This window comes from Delphinus delphis, chromosome 2, assembly GCF_949987515.2.
Source record: "Delphinus delphis chromosome 2, mDelDel1.2, whole genome shotgun sequence".
In the NCBI taxonomy this organism is placed as follows: Eukaryota; Metazoa; Chordata; class Mammalia; order Artiodactyla; family Delphinidae; genus Delphinus; species Delphinus delphis.
The window spans coordinates 106,426,186-106,451,857 of NC_082684.1; the positions used below are offsets into that span (position 1 = coordinate 106,426,186).

Consider the following 25,672-nt stretch of genomic DNA (forward strand, 5'->3'; position numbering starts at 1 on the left):
ATCCTTTCAGAGCTGATCCTATAGGCTCTCTGGGCCTCAATTTCCCCTTTGTGCGTGTGTGGGGCAGGGGTCTCCTTCTAGTAACAAGGAAGAGGGAGAGAAAGAGAAGGGAGTGGCTCCCTTCCCCACCCCCACCCTCGGGGCTAAGGTCCTAGCCGGGTCTTCAGGGAAGCCCACCTCCCGCCAAGCAAGGTCCCACGGGCAGGAATGGGGCTCGGCCCCTTTAAATCCCGCGCGGGAACGCCCGGGGCCGGGCCGCGCCGGTCCCGGATCTGCAGCTGGGAATTGTTGGTCTCCGCGTGTCCTCCCGGTGCTTCCCCTCGCTGTACCCCACCTCGCGGTGCCCCCAGCCCAGCGTGCAGGCTCCTTGCGCCAGGCCTTGAGGGCGCCGCGGCCGTGGGGAGAATGAGCCGCATCTATCACGACAGCGCCCTCCGGAACAAGGCGGTTCAGAGCGCGCGGCTGCCCGGGGCCTGGGACCCCGCCGCCCACCAGGGGTAGGCTCCGCCCGCGTCTCCCCACCGCTTCCCGGGCCCGGCCTCCGTTGGCTCTCGAGGCTCAGCTTTGAATCTGGGCTCCCTGGTTGGCAGGGGGAGGGGGTGCGCTAGCGGGGTCGGGTGCGGGTGGGAGGAAGGGCGGGGCTCGCCAAAGACCTCCCTGGCCTCCAGACCGCTCCTCCCTGCGCTCCCCTCGGAGCGCACCCCCCTGAGACACTGATCGGCGTGAAGCTCACCGAGGGTCGGTCCCGACTCCCAAGCAGGGCTCAAAAGGCGGTGCTTACTTCACGTCAGCCTTTGTCTCAACCCCACCCCGGTGACTCTAAGCTTCACCCCGCTGCCTTGCCTTCAGGCTTTTGCACAGGCTGCACCCCGCTCCGGAAGGGACAGTGTCCTGCTGGACGGCAACAGCGGGTGGGAGTTGGCTTGGCAGGGCCGCGGGAGGGGCAGGGCCTCTCTGGAGGGCGTGTTAGATCCGGAGGGCCAGGCCCCGCCATCACGGACGCCGAGGTCATGAGAACGAATGGACAATTCAATTTGCAATTACAAACACTAAAGAATGAAGGGCGCAAGGGGCGGGGTGCGGTAGGGGCAAGTAAGGTCCAGGGTGTTTTCACTTTTCATCCCCATCCCTTCAGCTGCCCCCACCCCTCTCCCATTTCCGTGGTTCCAGAAAAGGAAGTCCCCAGGTTCTGCTTTTATGAAAACTAGAATTGGGAAGCGGGGGTCCAGTTCCTCTCAGTGAGGGACCCTGCGATCTTGGGCTTGTCACGAAACTTCTGAGTGGGTTTCTCCACTTCTAAAGTGGATACGAATGAGAACAGGAATATGAAAATGCTTTCAAACAGATGCAAAGGGAAGATACTTTATAGCAGCTTAGACCCCGCCCCCCCCCCCCCAAAATTCGGTGAAATAAAAAAGTAAAGTCCTCCGGTCAGAATGGCCATCATCAAAAAATCTACAAACAATAAATGCTGGAGAGGGTGTGGAGAAAAGGGAACCCTCTTGCACTGTTGGTGGGAATGTAAATTGATACAGCCACTATGGAGAACAGTAAGGAGGTTCCTTGAAAAACTAAAAAAGAATTACCGTATGACCCAGCAATCCCACTACTGGGCATATACCCTGAGAAAACCATAATTCTAAAGGAGTCATGGGGCTTCCCTGGTGGCGCAGTGGTTAAGAATCCACCTACCAATGCAGGGGACACAGGTTTGAGCCCTGGTCTGGGAAGATCCCACATGCTGCGGAGCAGCTAAGCCGGTGTGCCACAGCTACCGAGCCTGCGTTCTAGAGCCTCCGAGCCACAACTCCTGAGCCCGCGTGCCACAACTACTGAAGCCTGCACACCTAGAGCCCGTGCTCTGCAACAAGAGAAGCCACCACAATGAGAAGCTGGCGTACCACAACAAAGAGTAGCCCCTGCCCCCTGCAACTAGAGAAAGCCTGCATGCAGCAACAAAGACCCAACACAGCCAAAAATAAATAAATTTAAAAAATAATTTAAAAAAAAGAGTCATGTACCACAATGTTCATTGTAGCACTATTTACAATAGCCAAGTCATGGAAGCAACCTAAGTGTCCATCGACAGATGAATGGATAAAGAAGATGTGGCACATATATACAATGGAATATTACTCAGCCATAAAAAGAAATGAAATTGAGTTATTTGTAGTGAGGTGGATGGACCCAGAGTCTGTCATACAGAGTGAAGTAAGTCAGAAAGAGAAAAACAAATACTGTATGCTAACACATATATATGGAATCCAAAAAAAAAAAAAAGGTTCTGATGAACCTAGGGACAGGACAGGAATAAAGGCACAGACGTAGAGAATGGACTTGAGGACACGGGGAGGGGGAAGGGTAAGCTGGGACAAAGTGAGAGAGTAGCATTGACATAAATACACGACCAAATGTATAAAAGATAGCTAGTGGGAAGCAGCTGGATATCACAGGGAGATCAGCTTCGTGCTTTGAGACCACCTAGAGGAGTGAGATAAGGAGGGTGGGAGGGAGACGCAAGAGGGAGGGGATATGGGGATATATGTATACATATAGCTGATTCACTTTGTTATACAGCAAGAACTAACACAACATTGTAAAGCAATTATACTCCAATAAAGATGTTTAAAAAAAGTAAAGTCCTTTATATTTAGTAAACACAATAGTTTACAAAGCGCCTTCATATTCATGATCATATGTTATTGTCATAGAAGCAGAGTGAGGTGGCTATTACTCTCCCATTTGGTGGATAAGAAGACTGAGGCTCTGGTTACAGCAACCCCTGCAGGAGGGGCCATAGCTCAGTCTTGCAGCCTGTCAATGTTCCTTCCTACCCTCCAGATGGTGCCCCAGCCTTTGGGACCCTCAGAGGAGTGGGGGCCCAGTGTGGGAGCCCAGAGAAAGGGGCTGCATCATACTGGGCCTGCCCAGGGACCGGGTAAATGGGAGACACACCTGGGACTTGCTTCTGTCCTAGTGCAGACCCTGACCTGGGCCATTGCACTTGTGGTTCTTGCCTGAGGACTGACAGAACCAGTTGAGCCCTCATTCTCTCTCATCCTTAGGGGGAATGGCGTCCTGCTGGAAGGAGAACTGGTCGATGTATCTCGGCACAGCATCTTGGATGACCATGGCAGGAAGGTGAGGATGTTTCCCTGGGGGCACCCGCAGGGCACTGGCTTCAGGGTCCTCACCCACCAAAGCATCTCTCTGCTTGGCTCTGCCAGTGCCAAGACTTGGGGTCCAGCTCTTTCCCTGAGGGGCTCACAGGGCAGGTGGGGGGGTGTTGGTTGGGAGATTAGCAGCCAAAAGGGGCGACAGATGGAAGAGGTCAGTTAGGGCTGTGCTGGGTTTGATGGGAGGGCCTGGGTTCTTGCTGAGAAGACAGACCAGGCCCTAAACCCGAGGGGTGTGTTTGGGGTCAGGACTGGGAGTGAGGTGAGTGGTTCAGGACTCAGGCTGTGGGTTCTGAGTGGGCTGGAAGGCCTGCCTTCTGAAGAGGTCCTGTCACCTTCTGATGGAACAAATTTAGAGTGCTGGGAAGCTTGCTGGGTAGGCAGGATGAGTGGCTCTTTATTCTGGGGCTGAAGGTCCAGCTCCTGTCCTCTGGCCTGGTGGTTCCCACTGCCTCCGGACCTGATGGACAAGGTCAGAGTGAAGTTATCTGCCTGTGTGGGTGCAAGGTCAACAGTGACCTTCCCCTTTAGGGGTACCAGCTCTGTAGCTGGGAAGTCGTGTGTACTTTGGATTGTTTAAAATTGAATTACTTTAAATGCACGGTTGGAGTTTGCTGTTAGAAGGCGCCTTGAAGTGACTGCATTTGCAGAGTGGTGAATATCTTAGCATGGGTTTACACATCTTTTTTTTTTTCTTTTCTTTTCTTTTTGGCTGAACTGCAAGGCTTGAAGGATCTTAATTCCCTGACCAGGGATCGAACCCTGGCTCCCTGCAGTAGAAGCACGGAGTCCTAACCACGGGACTGCCAGGGCATTCCCTTGCACATCTTTTAATATCACTGTGTGGCTGGGTGTTTTGGAATGTTGGATTTTTATAAAGCAGGTCACTGGTGTGGACCTGGACCTCCACGTGTGTAGGGGTGTGAGAGTGTTGAGGTGGGAGGAGGGTTGCTGAGTTCTGGGCCTTTGTTTCCAGCCTGAGTGTCAAGCCACGTTGCCCGGGGCTTCGGTTCCCATGTCCATGCCCTTCTCCTCTTGTCCTCTGAGCCTCCTGGGGTTATGCCCTTTATCACCCGCCCATCTCAGATGTCCATGGACACTCCTGGCATTCTCCATTCTGTACTAGCCAGTGTTTCTTTCCTGAGCACTAATCCTAAATCTCCACCCCCCCCAAATAACCCCACCCAGATGTGCTGACCACCTTATCTCCTTGATCTGTAGAACCAAGCTCATTAAATCCCTTCTTGAGGCAGGCCAGAGGCCTGGGGCTACACACAGCTGTTTTTTCACCCACACCCCATGTGAACAGCCTCAGCTCCGGCTCAGCACTAGTTTCAGGTCAAGAGATGCTTTGCTGCACCCTCCCCTCCTTAGCACGCAGGTCAGCAGGCTGAGCACAGCGGTCTGGAGCCCTAGCCACCCTGCCCAGGAGAGCCCAGCAGTAGCTGAGTGGAGCTGGCCAGCCTCGGCCGTCCTCCACAGGCAGGGTGTCCTCCAGCCCCTCTCCAAACTTGCCTTCTCCAACTCCTTCTTTCCTAATGATAGTGCACTAGACGCCCCCAACCACCAGCCTGCAAACCTCCACTGTCTCCCCTCCCCCCTCCCCCAGGTGAGTAATGTCTAGTCCTGCAGGCCTCCTACCTTGACCATTTTCCCCTCCCCTCCCTTCCTCTTTCCATGTCTGCTCACCTCACATGGGCCCTCAGGAACTCAGCCTGTCCTGACTAAACCTTGTACCCCCTCTCCTGGCTTCTGGCTGCACCCAGCGCCCATTCCTGCCCTGCTGCCAGCTTGTCTCCTGAAAGACACCTCTCAGGGTCTCGCTGCTGTCCAAAAACCTTTCAGGATTCCTTCTAGTCTACCACATGAAATGCAAACTCCAAATGCCAACTCAAGGCTGATCCCCCACTTGCTTCCCCAGCCTGGACTCCCATGAGACCTCTCAGGGTCCTGCATTGCTCAAACATCCACACAGGACCTTGACTTTTATTTTATGTACTTGTCCAGGCTCTTAATATTCTTCCTACACCCTTATCCCACAGTTGCAGGTTTCTCCCCACTCTGAGACCTTGCCTTCTCTGTTTCTCCCAGGAAGTGGTTTCCTTCTCTTTAATCTCCTGTTTTGTGTGTGTGTGTGTGTGTGTGTGTGTGTGTGTTTTATTATAATATTTATTTATTTAACTTTTTATTGATGTATAGTTGATCTACAGTGTCGTCAGTCTCCTGTTTTGACTAGGACAGCTGGCAAAGAATTTACAGCACATTTCATGCTTTATACTGTGCTTGCTCCTTGAACCCTTACAACGTGCCTGAAAGTAGACATCACGTTGTCTCCAGACAACAGGGGAAACTGAGGCTAGGGGTGATTTTCTCCAGGACTCACATCTGTTGGAAGAGGCACAGTGGCTGTCCTCACTCAGAACTCCATTTCAGTGCCCTTTCCATGGCATCTTGGCTGCTTCTGCTTCTGCTTCATGGTATTTGGGCTCCTTGGTGCTCGGGTTATGGTTTTCTGTATATTCTTTCTGTCTCTCATATGTGGAGGCCTTGGGGTCAGGCTCTGAGCCCGCCCTCTCATGGACGTCTAGCCATGGTTCATTATGTGTGGCAAGTGCTCTACTAAACACATGAATGAATGAATGAATGAATGAATATTGGGAGTGGAAGCCAGCTTGAATATCTTTTGGAGGTGGGGTGGGATTCTGGGGTAGAGAGTGAGGTTGAGGGGGCTGCAACCAGAGCACTTGGGGAGTGTGTGTTGTGTTGGAGGCTGAAGGGAATGAAGCAGCCCCTCACTGCCTCTCTGCTTGGTCCCAGGAGCGCTACTACGTGCTGTATATCCGGCCTAGTCACATCCATTGCCGTAAGTTCGACCCCAAGGGAAATGAAATCGAGCCCAACTTCAGCGCCACCAGGAAGGTGAACACAGGCTTCCTCATGTCATCCTATAGTAGGTACCCTTCGCCCTTTCTCCCTCAGAGCCTTCATACACTGTGGTCTTCCTTTGTCTCCAGAGGTCTCTTGGTCCCTAGAAAGTGTCTTCTCAGCATGGTCGGCCTTGAAGTCCATGTTTGGCCTGAGGGGCCCCTGGCTGGACTCTTCCTGCCCCCCATTCACTCAGAGGATCCCTGGTGCCCTACCTCAGTGCTGAGGACCTGGGTGCCTTCCCAGCTCCTGCCATCTCCTGCAGTCTGGCAGAATCGTCCATGAACCTGCCTTAGTGCAGAGCCCAGGCCAGGTGGCCTCCATTTTCCTGCCAAAATGCTCACTTGGTTCTTGGGCCCTTTGTGATCTTATTCCTCTTCCCAGTTTTGGCTGGAGAAGGACCTTCTTGCTGTCTGCCCCGTGTGAGAAGGTTTTGAGGTTGAGTGGGTACTCATCATCCCTCTATCATTTTATCCATTCATGCTTTCAGTTGCTCATTGAGTATCTGAACATTTAGTGAGAATCCACCATGTGCCAGACTCTGAGCTGCATGCTGAGGGTTCAGGGACTAGCAAGACTCGGACTTGCACACAAGCCGTTCTCAGGCTGGTAGAGGAGATGGACAGGCCATGACTGGAGCCCTAGCGGGGGCTCTGAGCCCAGGCAGGCGTGGTTGGGGGAGGTGCGCTGGAGGAGGGAATGCCAGTACTGGATCCTGAAAGACATGCAGGTATCAGCAGGGTGCCAGGGCTTGGAAGGGTGTTTCAGAGAGGGGGCAGGGTGCCAAGGGCATTCTGGGAACTGAGGGCTCCGGCAGGTGAAGAGCAGCCCTGCAGAGAGGGCACTCAGTCGAGGGTGCAGGGGAGCTCTGCGTGAGTGGTTTTAAGTTAGGTGAGTGATATGATTAGATTTGCTCTTTTTGAAAATGAATTTATTTATTTTTGGCTGCGTTGGGTCTTCGTTGCTGCATGTGGCCTTGCTCTAGTTGCAGTGAGTGGGGGCTACTCTTCGTTGTGGTGGGTGGGCTTCTCATTGCAGTGGCTTCTCTTGTTGTGGAGCACAGGCTCTAGGCACTCGGGCTTCAGTAGTTGTGGCACGCGGGCTCAGTTGCTCCGCGGCATGTGGGATCTTCCCAGACCAGGGCTCGAACCCGTGTCCCCTGCATCAGCAGGCGGATTCTTAACCGCTGCACCACCACGGAAGTCCAGATTTGCTTTTTAAAATCCCTGGGGAAGTGAAGAGACTGGAGACCAGAAGGCTATTAGGAGGCCATGATGGCATCTAGGAGGGCCCAGGATTAAGGACTGGTCAGTGAGGATGGAGAGACTGGGCAGACTCAAGATAGAGGAGGGACCATGGCCTCGGTGTTTGTTTGGATATGGGGGGAGTCAGGGATGACCCCAGGATTCGGGCTCAGGTGCCAGGTTTGCGGAATGGAGGTGCAAGAGGAGGAGGTTTGGGGAGAAGATATCTGTTTGGGACACATGGCATTAGCCATGTGGTGGTGCTTCCAGGTAGAGGTAGATGTGCTCTAGGGACTTGGTACAGTTCTAGAACCCAGGAAGAGGGCTGGGCTGGCAGCAGGTATTTCGGAGTCATCACACATGGGTCGTATTGAAGCTGTGCCAGTGGACAGGGTCAGCCAGGAAGTTGTCCTGGGGAACAGCAACAACGGGGGCGGACAGGGAAGGAGCCTTGTAAGGAGCAGGGGCGGGAACGCTGGCGGGGTCTGAGCGGGGTGGGGCAGGTGTGTGTCTCTGAAGCCCAGCGAAGCCCAGGGGTGAGGAGTAGCAGTGGAGTCAGGCGGTGCCCAAGGCCCAGGTAAGTCGGGACGGCGGAGCATCCAGTGGCTTCACAGTGACATGCTCCCCAGTGACTGGTTGGGGGTGAACAATGTCTAGAGTAGTGGGTGCCAGAGCCGGAATGCAGGAAGGTGGTAAGGAAAGATCCAAGAGAGGAGAAGGAGAGGCAAGTCCTGGAGGAGGTGGGAGGGGGTGGGCTCTGGGGCCCAGATGAGCTGGCCTGAGGCAGGAGGGGAGACACCTCGTCCTTTGAGACAGATGGGAAGGAGGAGAGGTTTCTTGCGGTTCTAGGTAACTGGACAGGTAGGTGGTGGCCCCACCTCTGGCTTCTGTTATCTTGCGAAGTAGGAGATGAGGTGGCTTGTCTGGGGGACAGTGGGCAGGGTGAGGGTTGAGGAGAAAGTTCTCTGTGTGAGCAAGGTGTCTAGGGAATCCCAGAAGGCATCCCTGACGGAGCTTGGCAGAGGTTTTACACCACAAATGGAGCATGGTCTGGTGTTCGGGACTCGCGGCCGCCTGGGTATCAGTGTGGGGAAGGCAGCCAGTGGACGGCACTGGGGTTGCCATACTCTCAACGCTGCAAGTTCTCACTTCTTAGTCTGGGACCGGGACTCCCCCCTCCATGCTGCCCCCGCCCTGGGATTAGCGGATTTGGGACTTTCAGGGTAGGCGGGTGACAGGCTGTTGGAACCTTCCCTGAGCCTCTGCGCTCTGCCCAAGCCAGGATGAGCAGGCCAGTAGAGAGTATGAGGACCACCAAAGTTTGCTGCTGGTTCCAGCAGACCCCACCCCAGCCAGGGAGTCCCTGAGAGCCCAGAGAGAACCCTGCCTGGTCACTGGGGTCTCAGTGGGAAGGCAGAATTGTGTGAAGGGCTTGAATCCTGCCTCCTCCACTGACTAGCTCTGTAACCTTGGGCAAATTACTTAACCTGTCTAAGCCTTAATTTTCTCATCTGTGAATAGGGATAGTAAAAACATTGACACTTGCTGAGTGCCAGGCCCCATGCTAAGTGCTTTACGTGCATTCGATATTTCTTTCACATGTCACGTCAGTCCCATCGGGTAGGTACCTCTTTTATCCTTATTTGTCAGGCACAGAGAGAGGTTAAGTAACTTGCCTGTGGTCACACAGCATGTAAGCAGATTTGCACCAGCTAGCCTGGCTCCAGAGCCCGTAGCCATAACTCCTCTGTGATGCGTTCCTTGAGTACTGGCAGGATAGGAACTCAGAGCCCCTACCTTCAGGTGGTTGTGAGCGTGTACAACACTGAGGCCTCACCTGGCTCCTAAAAAGCCCTCCTAGAGTGCTTGCTATTACAGTGGTAATGACTGTCTCGTGCTGTGTGCCTGCAGAGGTGGAAGCCAAGGGGAACACCGACAGACTCACGCCTGAGGCGCTGAAGGGGCTGGTGAACAAGCCAGAGCTGCTTGCACTGACGGAGAGCCTCACCCCCGACCAGACAGTGGCATTCTGGATGCCTGAGTCGGAGATGGAGGCCGTGGAGCTCGAGCTGGGGGCTGGGGTACGGCTGAAGACTCGAGGCGACGGCCCCTTCCTGGGTGAGCAGTGCAGCCCTCACTGTGGCCTGATGCTCCTATATGGCTTGTGGGGGCTCCTGGCCTCCTGTCTGAGGCTTACCCACCCCTCCTGCTTCGAGTTCATGGAGCAGGCCACATCTGGCCTCCCCGTGGACAAGACCCCTTGAGATTTATTCCTAAGTCCCTGGGCAAGTGCTTTGGGGCCAATAGCCTGAACACTTTGGATCCTGGGGTGCTGCCCAGTCCCATGGTTCCTGTGGGTGACCTCTCCTATCCATTGCCTTGGGGGTCCCATCCAGGGCCTCCCTGAGCACACTCAGGCCTAGGGGACCCCAGCAGAATGGGCCAGACCCCACTATGTTTCTGCCACACGGAGAGAGGCCTTTAACTTCTCATTTCAGATTCATTAGCCAAACTCGAGGCTGGAACAGTGACCAAGTGTAATTTCGCTGGTGATGGGAAGATGGGGGCATCCTGGACAGACAACATCATGGCCCAAAAGTCTTCAGAGAGGGCTGCAGTGGAGACCCGAGAGCAGGGGGACGGCGCCGAGGACGAGGAGTGGGTAAGTCCAGGGAGATAACCGTGGACCTGGAGTTGGTGTGGTTCATCTCCTGGCAGGAGTTTTGTATGCACTGGTTGTGGTTGGGTGTAGGACAGCAGCATAAACTTTACTCCCCAGCTTTGGTGGAATTCCTGAGAGTGTGTTAGCATCAGGAAAATTCCCTCAAGGTGTGAAGGGACCTTTCTTCTTGGTGGGTCTGAACTGTGCCAATCAACAAGAGAGCCCCAAAGATTTATGAAAGCAAGGGATGGAAAGAAGGGAGTGCAGAGGGGAACCAAGGAGACTTAATTCCATTAAGGCTCCAAACATTTCTACTTCAAGTGAATACATTAGCCATGTTGAGCAGCTGAATGAGCATTTTTCCCCCCTTTGTTCTCGGCTTCCTGCCCAGAGTGGCTGGAAAATGGCTGACCTGGTCCTTAATAGTTATTTTGGCCCAAAGTTCAGCCTCCTCGTTGATCCTCAGCCTACTCACGGTTGATTTGGTATTTTGAGGTATATTTCACCTGAAGATTTGAATTGGTGTCAAAAGGCCCCAGACTGAACGTTTAAAACAAAGTCTCAGAAAAATGGGCTCTTGATCTAGGTGATGAAGATGATGATATTTGCCAGAGAAAGCAGGGCAGATAGAGGGAGTGGATTCCCTTTTGTCTTAGTAGAGTGAGTCTTGGACTAAAAAACAATTGGAGTTGCCAGGCTGGCTCCCTGGGCCAACACTAATGAGATGAGGCCAAGGCAGGTAGCCACGGGCCCCCCGGTACCACTCATTCGAACCCTTGTTTGTCTGATGACGGTAGAAGACTTTTACGAAATGTGCTCTGTTCATATCTCTTTACTTTACCTCTAGGACGACTGAGGTCAGTGAGAGATGGGGTGCCTCCGGGGCCCACTGTTGAGCATTTCTTCCATCAACTTTCACTCTGGAGCTCGAGAGAGCAGGTCCACCAAGCCTTGCCTGGTTCTTCCCTACAGCCACTGTGGAATACCCTTTGAACAAGCTCTGCTAAAATCAAACGCAAGAGCCTGACGTTAGACGTGGGGCCCCAGCCTGTGGCTCATGGAGGGTCCCTCCCTGGATGTGAGTCTAGCCTTCCTAGACATTTTCATGGTGGCCCTCACCCTGAGTGGCAGCCTTGTTTCTGGAGGCAGGCAGGGGGCAAGTCCCCCAGGGCAGTCAGAAGAACTGGACTTGGTTTTGGTGCAGAACTGGTGGGGAATCCCTCATCTGCATGCAGAGTGGCTCAGAGGAGAAGTTAGCAGGGCCTCCTTCTTCTGTCCTTGTTGTATTTCTTGCTTTCCTTCTGCAATTGCCCTCCTCCCTAGCACTCTGTGCTGTAGCCTCTGCCCTCCTGCTCAAGCCTCCTTGTCCCCTGTGCTCTTTTCAGTCCCCAGAGCTGCCAGTTCTTTACTCCTCCTCTGGTTCTCTGCCACCCTGAGGGTTCCTGTCTCCTGACCTCCTTTGGCGGCTTTCCTGGGAATGCTCTTTTCAGGGAGGCTGAGAGCGTTCACAGGTGTGGCCAGCTGGTCTCCAACTCTGACTCATTCTGCCAGGCCACATTTTGGACAACACCTTTTTTCTTGTTTTGTACCTTGAGAACTTTTTACGAATGAGTAAATCTTCAGGAAGGATTCCTCTACACTGACTGTGTTATTATTAGGTATAAACTGAGCAACCTCCCTATAAGAAGAAAGCTGTATCTTTTTGGTCATGAACATTGCCTTGCTGGGTAGTATGCCCACACCCACATCTATGAAGAGATCTGGAGTTGAAATCTACACGTCCTAAGAATGGGTAGGGACTTGGTGGAATGTGGATCCTGCTTCTCTCAGGGAAAAGAGGGGTGGTGGTAAACTAACAATTATGGAGTCCCCTAATGTGTCAAACACAGCACTAGATGCTTTCCGTGATGATAATTATAGTCCCTGACTGTTGAGTGCCTCTTGGTTCTATTACTTGTGCCAAGCACTTCCAGTATCTTACTTAATTGTCACAACAATCCCAAGAGGCACATGTGATCATTATCTCCATTTTTTTTTCATATGGTTTTCATGGTTGAGGTCCCAGCGTTTATTATCAGGGTTCAAACTTTCATTTGCCTTCCTGCATATTTGAGCCTGGGCTCAACAATATGGCTGTGAGGCTTGGGGTTAACACTTCATTTAGGCCACCTGAAGTCACAGGTCACTGGACTGCCCTCGGGTCTCTTCTGTTCTTGTTGCCCTTTTCTTAGTTCACATACTCGTTCTCTTACCTCAGCTACTATAGAAGCCGCCTCGCTAGTGTCCTGTGTCTGAATGGGGCTGGCTCACTGTTGAGCATGCTGGGACCTCAACCATGTGGTGGCCAGGGGAGGGGTTAAACAGGAGGAGGACTGGGGACACTGACATGGGGAGAGGCACCCAGTGAGGGCATCCTGTTGCCCAAAGCACTGTGGCCAAAGGGTATGGCAAGCTCACGTGGGCAGGCCACCATTCTAAACGAGGAGGCAATGGGGGAGCCCCTGGGCAACAACTAGGCTTGGTGTCTTGGTGGGGTGGGGATGGGCTCCTGGAAGGAAAAGGCCATGGTGGCTGGAGCTTAGAGAATGGTGGGAGGTTGGGCATGGCATCTTCAGCATGTTAAGTATTTTGGGACTTTATCCTTAATACCTTGGAAGCCAGTGATCCCCGGGAGAGTAGTAAGATCTGATTTGTATATTTCAAAGATCACTTGACTGCAGAGAAACTGAAGGCAATGAGCCCAACTAGGAGACTGCTGCAGTGGTGGGGGTGAGAGCCTAGAGTGATTTAGTCTATAGCAGTGGCAGAGGAGATGGAAAGAAATTCAGGTAGACAGGTGGAAAGGGACTTTCCAGCAAGAGAAGAGGACCTGCAAGGCCATGGAGGTGGGGGAGTGGCCCGATCTTGGAATATGCAATTTCTGTACATGGTCATTGCAATTTTATACCAACACATAAAATTTGATAATCCTTTTTCAATTGATGTTATATAACTACTTCCTATCAATATATCACTAGTCTTCATGTCATTGTTTTTAAGATTGACTACCTTAATAGCTCTATTATTTTCCAGAATTTGGGTAATTAATTGATCCCTCTTTGGAGCTATCTGTGTCAAAAACTATTGTAAATTACATAGTTCCCTCAATCTCACCTGCCTCCCCCCGCCACTATATTTTGTTTTGTTTTGTTTTGTTTAAGATTTTTTGATGTGGACCATTTTTAAAGTCTTTATTGAATCTGTTACAATATTGCTTCTGTTTATCTTTTGTTTTTTTTGGTGCGAGGCATGTGGGATCTTAGCTCCTGGACCAGGGATCAAACCTGTACCCCCTGCGCTGGAAGGTGAAGGCTTAACCGCTGGACCGCCAGGGAAGTTCCCAGGGTTATTTCTTTAGGGATGGATTCCTAGGAGTGAGATTACTGGGAATCTAGGAATTCTTTGTAAAGGTCTTGGGTTTTTTTTTTTTTTTCTGTTTGTTTTGTTTTGTTTTTTTTGGCCACGCCATTGCAGCATGTGGGATCTTCCCTGACCAGGGGTTGAACCCATGCCCCCTGCATTGGAAGCTGTAAAGGTCTTGTTATATTGCCAAATTGCTTTCCAAAAGGGTTGTTCTAAATTATAATCTCACCAGCAAGGTAGGAGAGGACTACTTTCATGCTACCCTTGCTAGACTTGGGTATGATAATATTTTAAAAATTGATATTTGATAAGGTAAAAATAACACTTTAATTTTAAGTTAATACTTTAATTTTAATTAGCCTTTTCCCCCATTAATAGTGAGCTTAAGCATTTTATTTCATGTTCATTTTCTAGATGTATTTCCTCATTTGTTACTCAGTTCCTTTGCCCATTTATTACTGAGGGGGGGGAGGTTTTTTTGGTTTATCAGTTATTTATATTTTAAATATAACCATTTGCCATATTTAAAAAACTTTTCCATTTAAAAAAATTGACTTACAAACGTAAAATTTTTGTATAGCTATATCTTGACTTTTTATGATTTTTATTGCTTCTAAGCTTATATACTCTTTATAGATGTTAGATTCTCTATCATTTTCTTCCATTCTAGTTATTACTTGGTTTTATATTTAACTCTGTATTCCACTCTGTCTTTAATTTGAGAGAGTATGAAGGGAGATAACTAAATTGCTTATTTTCAAATTGCTAACCAGTTATCCCAACACACTGAATTCCTTCCCACTGTCAAGATATGATGTCTTCCACATCACATATTAAAATCACTTATACTTAAATTATCCATTATATTTCAATAAGTCTCCCTTTAATGACAATGTGAACTATCAGAGTAGGTTTTAATAGTTGGTAGAGCTAGGTCTCACTTATTATTCTTCTGTTTCAGAATTTTTTTTGGTATTCCTCCTCAACATTTGAAATATTTTGTCACGTTTCAGTGCATATTTATTGCCTTTGGATTCTTTTAAATGAAAAAAAACTCTGGCTACAAGAGTAATACATTTTATTTTAGAAAATTTAAAATAAGAAAAAAATATAATTCCACCACCATTTTTAAACTCACTTATGTAGTACTCAGTTATATACCATGCACTGCTCTGAGTACTTACAAATATTAACTCTTTTTGTGCTATACCAACTGTCTTAGGTAAGTAGAATTTTTTTTTCAAGTAGAAATAAACTAGTCTTACAGTAAAGGAAACTGATATTATGCCTGTTTTACAAATGATGACGCTTGCCCAAGGTGCACAGGTGGTGGAGAGAGCCAGGGTTTTGATCAGAGCAGTGTGGTTCCACCGGCCTGTGGTGAACACTATGATGCTGCCATTCCATCAGACACAATTATTATTCATATTTTGGTGTATATACTTCCAATCTTTTACAAAGTGGAGTGTCCCTCTACATACATATGCATGTGGATCAATGCATTTAACCAGTTTCTCATTTTGGAATAATTAGTTTGCTTCCCACTTTCCCCTGTAATAAGACTGCTGAGAGGTATGTTCTTGAGGCTAAATCTTTTCACACACCCACATCGTTTTATTATAAATTCTAAAACTGGAAATGCTGGGTCTAATGTTCAATATATTTTAAAGGCTTGATAAATATTGTCAACTGTCCTTTGGGTAGGTGATTCCAATTTGCAGCTCTATCTGTGATATAAGGACGTGCCCCACCTCACCCGCACTAAGTCATTAAAAGAAAATACAAAAACTTTACTAATTTGGGGTCGCCGGTACCTTTTAAAAGGAATTGCATTAAAGATCCCTTAATTCCGCCATTCGCTATCTACCGTGGAGAGAGAGCCCTTTTGCACGAGGAGGCACATATATAATTCACTACAGCATTGTATGTAATACTAAAAAATAAAAATGAACCTAACTTTCCCCAACCGGGGAATGGCTAAATTAGCCTGCATCTCCACACCGCGCAACGTTCTGCAGTGTTAAGGGGAAGGTAAGACTGCATGTGTTAAGGCAGACGACGATAAAGGGAGACTCCCGCTGCGCTTCACCTGGGAGCGCGGCTGCTGTTGGGCTCTCTGCTTCTTGATCCGCTTTTCCGGTGTGCTCGGCTTTGCGCCAGGCCCGGGATTCTGCGGCCCTAGCCTCGGTGTCTGCACCAGCCTTACCCCCGCAACCCGCCGCCAGTCCTGGAGCCTTCTCCAAGGCGTGCCGGGAAACCGGACTCTTGGTGGTCGGGCCCTTGGGCTCCGGGACATGTTTCCGGGAGCTACTTTCAGCAGCGCACCAACCGGAAGCGTCCGTGTTGTGGCGGAAGGAGGTGCTCTCTGGAAGCAGCCGGTGGTGAAAGGAGCGTGGCGGGCAAAGATGATTCAGGCGATTCTGGTTTTCAATAACCACGGGAAGCCGCGGCTAGTCCGCTTCTACCAGCGTTTCGTGAGTGCGGCCGAGCTTCGTCACATCCTTTCGGGGCACCTGCGCCCCTTCTCTCTCTTTGTCCCGTACGGCGCACGCGGGCATCGCCCGCTGACCTCCTAGGCCTCCTGCACCGTATATGTGATCTTCCCCAGACCGGGGCCAGTGTCAGGCCTTGTGTCCCACGCCCCGCTACCCCCGCTCTTTTCCACCCCTTCCTGGATCCCGGCATTTTTGTGCCATTTTTGTGACACTTCTCGCAGAGTCTCAGGGCTCTATAAATGGTGTGTGTGTGTGTGTGGAGGGGGTGTGCCTCATGGACAACTTGAATGATTGAAATCAAATGAATCTCAAATTAATTAAACTGTTAAACGCAGTTTCACGAGGAGGAAGAAATATGCAGCTTTTTAATTATTTTGCTTTAGCTAACGGATTTGGAAAAGTGCTTTCTTGGAATTATTTTGCTTCAGTGTAGGCTGGGACCGCCCAGGAGCTAGATACCTTTCACTACGTAGAGTTGAAGAAAAAGTCAGTTTGAAAGTGGGAAATGTTGAGAAATTATACGTGATAATGTGAATTTGAATTTTCCAAAGGCGTTACTCTGGAAAAAATAAACATCATTATTTGCCTCCTGCCACCCGACGTTTTATTTCTTCGTGGCTAGGTTTCAAAATGTTAAGTACGTAATTGTGAAACCGTAGAGTGGAAAGTGTCAGAAAACTTATGTTCAGGCCTCAGCAACACCTTATTTTACCCTTGTGTCAAGTTAACAAAAATCTTTTTCAGACTTCATTTCCTCTTTTGTCAAGTAGAAATGAAAAAAAATTTTTTTTACCTTTTTCGTAGAATTTTTTAGCTAGGTTACATTTTATTATATCGATTTTATATTAACATTCAATAACACTATTCAACTTGTATTTGCATTTGTGTGTGTGTGAATTTTTCTCTCAGGTTTTTTAAAGTGTTATTGAGATACGTTACATACCATACAGTTCACCTTTTAAAACTATATAGTAGAATGGTTTTTAGTACTTTACAGAGTTATGCAACCATCACCACAATTTTAGAACATTTTCATTATCCCAAAAAGGAACCCCCTACCCGTTAGCAATCATTCTGTGTTTCCCCCTCAACTCCCCCAGCCCTAGGCAACCACTAATCTACTTTCTATCTCTCTAAATTTGCCTATTCTGGACATTTCATATAAAATGGAATCATACAATATGTGGTCTTTTATGACTGGCTTCTATTACTTAGTATAATGTTTTCAAGGTTCATCTATGTTGGAGTGTGTATCTGTTCTTTATTCCTTTTTATTGCCAAATTATATTCCATTGTGTGGATGCGCCACATTTTGATTGTCCATTCATCAGTTGATATTTCCACCTGTGGCTCTTGTGAATAATGCTGCTGTGAACACTGATGTACAGGCTTTTGTGTGAGCATGTATTTTCATTTCTCTTGGGTATATATCTAGGAGTAGAATTGCTGAGTCACGTAGTAACTTTATGGTGATCATTCGGAGGAACTGCCAAACTGCTTTCCAAAGTGGCTGCACCATTTTACATTCCTATCAACAATATATAAGAATTCCAATTTTTCCACCTCCCTATCAACATTTTCTATTATGTCTTTGATTAAAGACATTTTAGTAGGTGTAAAGTGGATTCTTGCGGTTTCAAAAATTTTTCTAATGACTAATAATGTTGAGCATCTTTTCATGTCTTTATCGACCATTTGTTTATCTTCTTTGGAGAGCATAGGATTTTTATAAGACCTAAATTAATTCCTAAGTGAAAGTTACCTTGAAAACTGCAGAGTACTAAAAGATATGAGGGATTATTAAAATGATTGAGAGATGTAAGCAATTGGTAGTTTGCTATTTTGTTGAATTAGAAATTAGGTAACCTCACCATTTCATAGTGCTTACCCACTGACTATCACCACTTCCCTGTAGAATCAGATAAAAGGCTTTGCAAGATGTTTTGGTCAGTTTAAAAAAGTGCTGATGCTTAGCATGTTTTGTATTTCTGGGTACACAGAGTTAATCCTTTACAGCATCCTGGCGTCTGTGAGCTTTCTGAATTCTTTAAATGGAAACCAGAAAATAGTGATTGATTTACTCAAACTTACAGTGACCAGTTATTAGCAAGTTTTCATTTATCCATTTGGTAAATGAGAGAGCCACTGTATACCAGTGTAAGTCAAGGTTATGAAAAGTAATTTCTCCACAATGACATTTTCCCTGTTTTTTCCTGTTTCGTTTAAATAACTAACCATTTCAAGTCTAAATTCAATGCTGTAGGAAGAAAGGGGTTAATGTTACTTGAATCTATGTTCTGACTCTTTAAGGGAAGTCCAATCTGAAGGTTTTCTTAAGCTTTGCTACTCAAAATGTTGTCCTCAGACCAGCAGCATTGTTATCACCTGGAAACTTGTTAGAAATGCAGTCTCAGGACTTAGCCCAGACCTACTAAATTAAAATCTGCATTTTAACAACATTCCCGGGTGATTCATTATACATTGAGATTTTTTTTGGCCCTGCCACGTGGCTTGCAGAATCTTAGTTCCCCAACCAGGGATTGAAACTGTGCCTTTGGCAGTGAAAGTGCAGAGTCCTAACCACTGGACTGCCAGGGAAGTCCCATTATACATTGGGCACTGGTCTAGAGCTTTTAATTACTTTTGTCTTTTTTTTTTTTTTTTTTTTTTTGGCCATGCAGCATGTAGGATCTTAGTTCCCCGATTAGGAATGGAATCTGAATCCCCTGCATTGAAAGCGCCAAGTCTTAACCACTGGACCTCCAGGGAATCCCTACTTCTGCCTTAATGATTGATTTCTCCCTCCCACTATCCTTTTTTAAAAACCATACTTACTATGAACTTCATATGTATAAATGGAAATCAAATGTGAGTTATCAAGAGATTCCATCACAGTTGAGCTTTCTGGAGTGTAGTAAGTGAAAAAAGGTGTTTATACCTCTGTAATTGTTCAAGATTCTAATCTGTAAATAGAACATTTTCTGTCTTTCTCTGTAGTACTTTGTTGGTAACACAGCATCTTATATTTAATGTCTGTATTACCAGTACAGAAGATGGCAAATGCAGGTTTTTAAAGCACGTACACGATTACATCTTGACTTCCTTAAAGTGTTAGACCTATTAACGTTTGTTATTTGCCCTGGCATAGATGTTTTCTAGAGTAAGACAAAATATTTCGGAACCAGGCCTTCTAGTTATTCTTTGACCTTGTATGAGAGTTTGTCAGTTCTCCTTTCCTTGGTTATTCACAGTAAAGAAATCTCAGCTTACCTATCAGGATGGTAATGGTTAGGGACTAGATATCTAGGTAAATATACCCTATTTTAATTCCTGTAACAGAGACTTGTCGTCAATTTTTCCATAGATTCCCCTTTTACTTTACTCATCATTTCTGTCTTTTCTGTAAACTGGTACCAAATGTTCAAATCATTCCTAGTTTGGAAGCCCTTGCCTTCCTGTCCATCCTCACTGATGGGATGTAGTTTTTCAGACTTTCCCACTGATTCACTTTATTTCTTTTATTCCATAGCCAGAAGAAATTCAACAGCAGATTATTCGAGAGACCTTCCATCTAGTTCTCAAGCGGGATGACAACATCTGTAACTTCTTGGAGGGTGGAAGGTAAATGATCAGTTTTCTCCCTATACATCCACTTTTTTTTTTTTTTCTTTTGTGATACGCGGGCCTCTCACTGTTGTGGCCTCTCCCGTTGCGGAGCACAGGCTCCGGACGCGCAGGCTCAGCGGCCATGGCTCACGGGCCCAGCCGCTCTGCCGCATGTGGGATCTTCCCGGACTGGGGCAAGAACCCATGTCCCCTGCATCGGCAGGTGGACTCTCAACCACTGCGCCACCAGGGAAGACCCCCATACATCCACTTTTGGGTGACCTTCATCATTATTGCTTCTTCAGGCAGTACTCAAGTGTCAGGTGAGTACCTGATGCAACTTGAGCTGAGCTGAGCTGAATCTGCTCAGGGAGAGACCCAGTTCTGTTCTGTAAGCTGCTAAATGGTTGTGCTTCAGATATTTACAAGTTTGGTGCCTGGGAGGATGGGCAGAAGAAAAGGGGAGGTAAAATGGCTTTAGGCACCTCTGCCAAATTTGGTTGCCATTCACCTGGTAGAAATGGCCTATTGTTTGGCCTGTCCTCCCCCTTTCTGTTGGGCCCCTTCTCCTCCCTTGGCACAGAGTTTGTCTTTGATATATTCAGTTAAGATATAGGCATTTAAATGTTTCCCATTTTCCACAGTTTGATTGGTGGCTCTGACTACAAACTGATTTATCGGCATTATGCTACCCTCTATTTTGTATTTTGTGTGGATTCATCAGAGAGTGAACTTGGGATCTTGGACCTCATCCAGGTATGTGTAGCAGGTAATGATGGCAGCCACTTCAGAGAGTTTGCATGGGATTTTTTTGGGTTTTTTTTTTTTGTTTTTTTTTTGTTTTTGCGGTACGCGGGCCTCTCACTGTTGTGGCCTCTCCCGTTGCAGAGCACGGGCTCCGGACGCGCAGGCTCAGGAGCCATGGCTCACGGGCCCAGCTGCTCCGCGGCATGTGGGATCTTCCCGGACCAGGGCACGAACCCGGGGCACGAACCCGTGTCCCCTGCATCGGCAGGTGGACTCTCAACCACTGCGCCACCAGGGAAGCCCTGCATGGGATTTTTGAGTAACCATCTGTAGATCCTTTTGTCAGTCTCTTTTTTGATACTTGGTGAAAGTTACTAGATGTCCACCAGATGGTGCTATGAGAACACTCCTTAGCAACCTTTAAAAATTCTTAGAGATTCTTCTCCAGCCCTCTCACTCCCTTAGTTTTCTTATACGAGGCTGACACCAGTTCCAATGTGTGTACTCACCCCCACCCCAAGCAATTAACTCAGTTTTCCATGGACAGTAACCAGGTGTCCCATAAATTTGCTCAATTCTGACACTGTCTACCTGGAGATAGATACCAGTCTCAAGTCCAGGTTGTCTGTCACCTGTGCGTCTGACTGACAGCATATAGCTTGAAGATTTCCATGATTTCCTCCTCAGGTTCAGTTTATTTGCTAGAGTGGCTCGCAGAACTTTCTAGAGAAACATTTTACTTACTAGTTTACCAGCTTAATTTAAAAGGGTGTAACTTAGGAACAGCCAGATGGAAGATGGGGAAAGGGCGTGGAGCCTCTATGCCCTCTTCAGGCATGCAACTCTCCTCGAATATCCACATGTTTACTAGCTTGGAAACTCTCCGAACCCTGTTCCTTTTGGGTTTTAAGGAGGCCTCTTTACATAGGCATGATTGATTAAATCATTGGCCATTGATGACTGATTGAGTTTGCAGCCCCTCTCCCCTCCCCAGAGGTCTGGAAGTAGGACTGAAAGTTCCCACAATCACATGGTTGGTTCCTCTGGCAACCAGTCCCCATTCCTGGGTGCTTTCCAAAAGTCACCTTATTAACAGAACAAAAGGTACCTTTATCACTTAGGAAGTTCCAAGGTTTTTAGGAGCCCTGTGCCAGATACAAGGATGAATACCAAATATTTCTCATTATAAGTTACAGTGTCACATCATGTTTTAAGATTTTTTTCAAGTATCAAACTAAATGACATTTAAAAATGCATACTTTGTATTTTCACTTGTAACTCTAGCCTAAAGCAAAGAAACTTGATGTTTTATCTAGTCTGAGCAATCTTGACATAGGTAAACATGTTTTTTTAGGCTTTTTGAAAATTAGAAATGGCTTACAGATTTCTTTTCATTACCTTCATGGAAATTGAGATATGTAGGAACCCTGTACTGGGAACTATTAATTTAGTACAATTCCGTCATTTTGTACATGATATTCTAGATAGGCTTTAAGTGACTGAACAAGTTAAGTTGAAAGCACTCAGAAGGAGCATGCATTAAAACCTAATAACAACAATAATAGAAAACTCTAGCTATAGATTATAAAATTTACATGCTTATAACTATATTTTATTTTGTTAAGATAAAATTAAAGAAGCTAAATTTAATATACCTTGGGACAAATAAATGGAAATTTTAAATCTGTATTTTTATTTCAGATATACTACACTCTTCCAAAAAGTTATATACTTGGACATAGCAATTTTTAAATTTTATTTTATTATTTTCTTTTAAATTTTATTTATTTTTATACAGCAGGTTCTTTTTTTAAATTTTTTATTATTTAAATTTTTTTTTTGCGGTACGCGGGCCTCTCACTGCTGTGGCCTCTCCCGTTGCGGAGCACAGGCTCCGGACGCGCAGGCTCAGCGGCCATGGCTCATGGGCCCAGCCGCTTCGCGGCATGTGGGATCTTCCCAGACCGGGGCACAAACCCGTGTCCCCTGCATCGGCAGGCAGACTCTCAACCACTGCGCCACCAGGGAAGCCCTACAGCAGTTCTTATTAGTTATCTATTTTGTACACATTAGTGTATGTATGTCAATCCCAATCTCCCAATTCATCCCACCCTCTTTCCCTCCTTAGTGTCCATACGTTTGTTCTCTACATCTGTGTCTCTGTTTCTGCCTTGCAAACCAGTTCATTTGTACCATTTTTTTAGATTCCACATATATGCGTTAATATACGATATTTGTTTTTCTCTTTCTGACTTACTTCACTCTGTATGACACTCTCTAGGTCCATCCACATCTCTACAAGTGACCGAACTTTGTTCCTTTTTATGGCTGAGTAACATTCCATTGTATACATGTACCACATCTTCTTTATCCATTCGTCTGTCGATGGGCATTTAGGTTGCTTCCATGACCTGGCTATTGAAAATAGTGCTGCAGTGAACATTGGGGTGCATGTGTCTTTTTGAATTATGGTTTTCTCTGGGTACATGCCCAGCAGTGGGATTGCTGGCTCATATGGTAATTCTGTTTTTAGTTTTTTAAGGAGCCTCCATTCTGTTCTCCATAGTGGCTATATAAGTTTACATTCCCACCAGCAGTGCAAGAGGGTTCCCTTTTCTCCACACCCTCTCCAGCATTTTTTTGTAGATTTTCTTTCTTTCTTTTTTTTTAAATTAATTAATTAATTTTTGGCTGTGTTGGGTCTTCGTTGCTGTGCATGGACTTTCTCTAGTTGCAGTGAGCGGGGACTTGGTTGCGGTGCGCAGGCTTCTCACAGCAGTGGCTTCTCTTGTTGTGGAGCATGTGCTCTAGGTGCAAGGGCTTCAGTAGTTGTGGCATGCAGGCTCCGTAGTTGTGGCTCACAGGCTCCAGAGCGCATGCTCAGCAGTTGTGGCTCATGGACCTAGTTGCTCTGTGGCATGTGGGATCTTCCCGGACCAGGGCTTGAACCCGTGTCCCATGCATTGGCAGGAGGACTCTTAACCACTGCGCCACCAGGGCAGTCTCATTGTTTGTAGATTTTCTGATGATGTCCATTCTAACCAGTGTGAGGTGATACCTCATTGTAGTTTTGATTTGCATTTCTCTAATAATTAGTGATGCTGAGCAGCTTTTCATGTGCCTCTTGGCTCTCTGTATGTCTTCTTTGGAGAAACGTCTATTTAGGTCTTCGACCCATTTTCTGGTTGGGTTGTTTTTTTTTTTAATATTGAGCTGCATGAGCTGTTTATATATTTTGGAGATTAATCCTTTGTCCATTGATTCATTTGCAAATGTTTTCTCCCATTCTGAGGGTTGTCCTTTCGTCTTGTTTATAGTTTCCTTTGCTGTGCAAAAGTTTTTAAGTTTCATTAGGTCCCATTTATTTATTTTTGTTTTTAATACCATTACTCTAGGAGGTGGGTCAAAAAAAGATCTTGCTGTGATTTATGTCAAAGAGTGTTCTTCCTATGTTTTCCTCTAAGAGTTTTATAGTGTTCAGTCTTACATTTAGTTCTTTAATCCGTTTTGAGTTTACTTATTTATTTATTTTTTGCTGTATGCGGGCCTCTCACTGTTGTGGCCTCTCTCGTTGTGGAGCACAGGCTCCGGACGCGCAGGCTCAGCAGCCATGGCTCACGGGCCCAGCCGCTCTGCGGCATGTGGGATCTTCCCGGACCAGGGCACGAACCTGTGTCCCCTGCATCAGCAGGTGGACTGTCAACCACTGCACCACCAGGGAAGCCCCTTTGAGTTTATTTTTGTGTGTGGTGTTGGGGAGTGTTCTAATTTCATTCTTTTTCATGTAGCTGCCCAATTTTCCCAGGACCATTTATTGAAGAGACTGTCTTTTCTCCATTGTATATCCTTGCCTCCTTTGTCATAGATTAGTTGACCATAGGTGCATGGGTTTATCTCTGGGCTTTCTGTCCTGGTCCGTTGATCTATATTTCTGTTTTTGTGCCAGTACCATATTGTCTTTATTTCTGTAGCTTTGTAATATAGTCTGTAGTCAGGGAGTCTTATTTCTTCAGCTCCTTTTTTTTCCCTCAAGATTGATTTGGCTATTCGGAGTCTTTTGTGTCTCCATACAGATTTTAAGATTTTTTTGTTCTGGTTCTGTAAAAAATGCCATAGGTAGTTTGGTAGGGATTGCATTGAATCTGTAGATTGCTTTGTGTAGTATACTCATTTTCAGAGTATTGATTCTTCCAATCCAATAACGTGGTATATCTCTCCATCTGTTTGTGTCATCTTTGATTTCTTTCATCGGTGTCTTACAGTTTTCTGAGTAGTTCTTTTACCTCCTTAGGTAGGTTTATTCCTAGGTATTTTACTCTTTTTGCTGCAATGGTGAATGGGATTGTTTCCTTAATTTCTTTCTGATCTTTCATTGTTAGCATATAGGAATGCAAGAGATTTCTGTGCATTTATTTTGTATCCTGCAACTTTACCAAATTCATTGATTAGCTCTAGTAGTTTTCTGGTGGCATCTTTAGGATTCTGTATGTAATAGTATCATGTATTCTGCAAACAGTGACAGTTTTACTTCTTCTTTTCCAATTTGTATTCCTTTTATTTCTTTTTCTTCTCTGATTGCCATGGCTAGGACTTTGAAGACTATGTTGAATAATAGTGGCGAGAGTGGACATCCTTGTCTTATTCCTGATCTTAGAGAAAATGCTTTCAGTTTTTCACCATTGAGAATGATGTTTGCTGTGGGTTTGTCGTATATGGCCTTTATTATGTTGAGGTAGGTTCCCTCTGTGCTCACTTTCTGGAGAGTTTTTATCATAAATGGGTGTTGAATTTTGTCAAAGCTTTTTCTGCATCTGTTGAGATGATCATATGGTTTTTATTCTTCAATTTGTTAATATGGTGTATCACATTGATTGATTTGTGTATTTTGAAGAATCCTTGCATCCCTGGGATAAATCCCACTTGCATGGTGTATGATCCTTTTAATGTGTTGTTGGATTCTGTTTGCTAGTATTTTGTCGAGGATTTTTGCATCTATATTCATCAGTGATATTGGCCTGTAATTTTCTTTCTTTGTGACATCTTTGTCTGGTTTTTGTGTCAGGGTGATGGTAGCCTCGTAGAATGAATTTGGGAGTGTTCCTTCCTCTGCAATTTTTTGGAAGAGTTTGAGAAGGATAGGTGTTAGCTCTTCTCTAAATGTTTGATAGAATTCACCTGTTAGGCCATCTGGTCCTGGACTTTTGTTTGTTTTCTTTGATTTCTTCAGTGATCTCTTGGTTATTTAGTAACGTATTGTTTAGCCTTCATGTGTTTGTGTTTTTTACTTTTTTTTCCCTGTAATTTATTTCTAATCTCATAGCATTGTGGTCAGAAAAGATGCTTGATATGATTTCAGTTTTCTTAAATTTACCGAGCCTTGATTTGTGACCCAAGCTGTTATCTGTCCTGGAGAAT

The 25,672-nt window shown here is 46.6% G+C and overlaps 2 protein-coding genes across 3 annotated transcripts in view; both read left to right on the forward strand.

Moving 5' to 3' along the window:
* Positions 1-264: 264 nt before the first annotated feature.
* On the forward strand, positions 265-11,644 carry ARPIN (actin related protein 2/3 complex inhibitor). The gene is made up of 6 exons (XM_060005439.1): positions 265-497; positions 3,066-3,141; positions 5,994-6,126; positions 9,257-9,463; positions 9,844-10,007; positions 10,855-11,644. The coding sequence occupies exons 1-6, from the start codon at positions 406-408 to the stop codon at positions 10,861-10,863; spliced, it is 681 nt and encodes a 226-aa protein (XP_059861422.1). The 5' UTR covers positions 265-405; the 3' UTR covers positions 10,864-11,644.
* Positions 11,645-15,611: 3,967 nt separating this feature from the next.
* Positions 15,612-25,672, forward strand: part of AP3S2 (adaptor related protein complex 3 subunit sigma 2) — a 61,943-nt gene continuing 51,882 nt past the window's right edge. Inside the window, exons 1-4 of one of the 2 annotated variants that reach the window (XM_060005436.1) lie at positions 15,612-15,883; positions 19,434-19,525; positions 19,627-19,833; positions 20,155-20,266. In XM_060005436.1, the coding sequence (XP_059861419.1) occupies positions 15,704-15,883; positions 19,434-19,525; positions 19,627-19,833; positions 20,155-20,266 (591 nt within the window). In that variant the 5' untranslated portion in view covers positions 15,612-15,703. The remainder of the gene's footprint in view (positions 15,884-19,433; positions 19,526-19,626; positions 19,834-20,154; positions 20,267-25,672) is intronic. The other variant, XM_060005438.1, reaches the window with a different exon arrangement.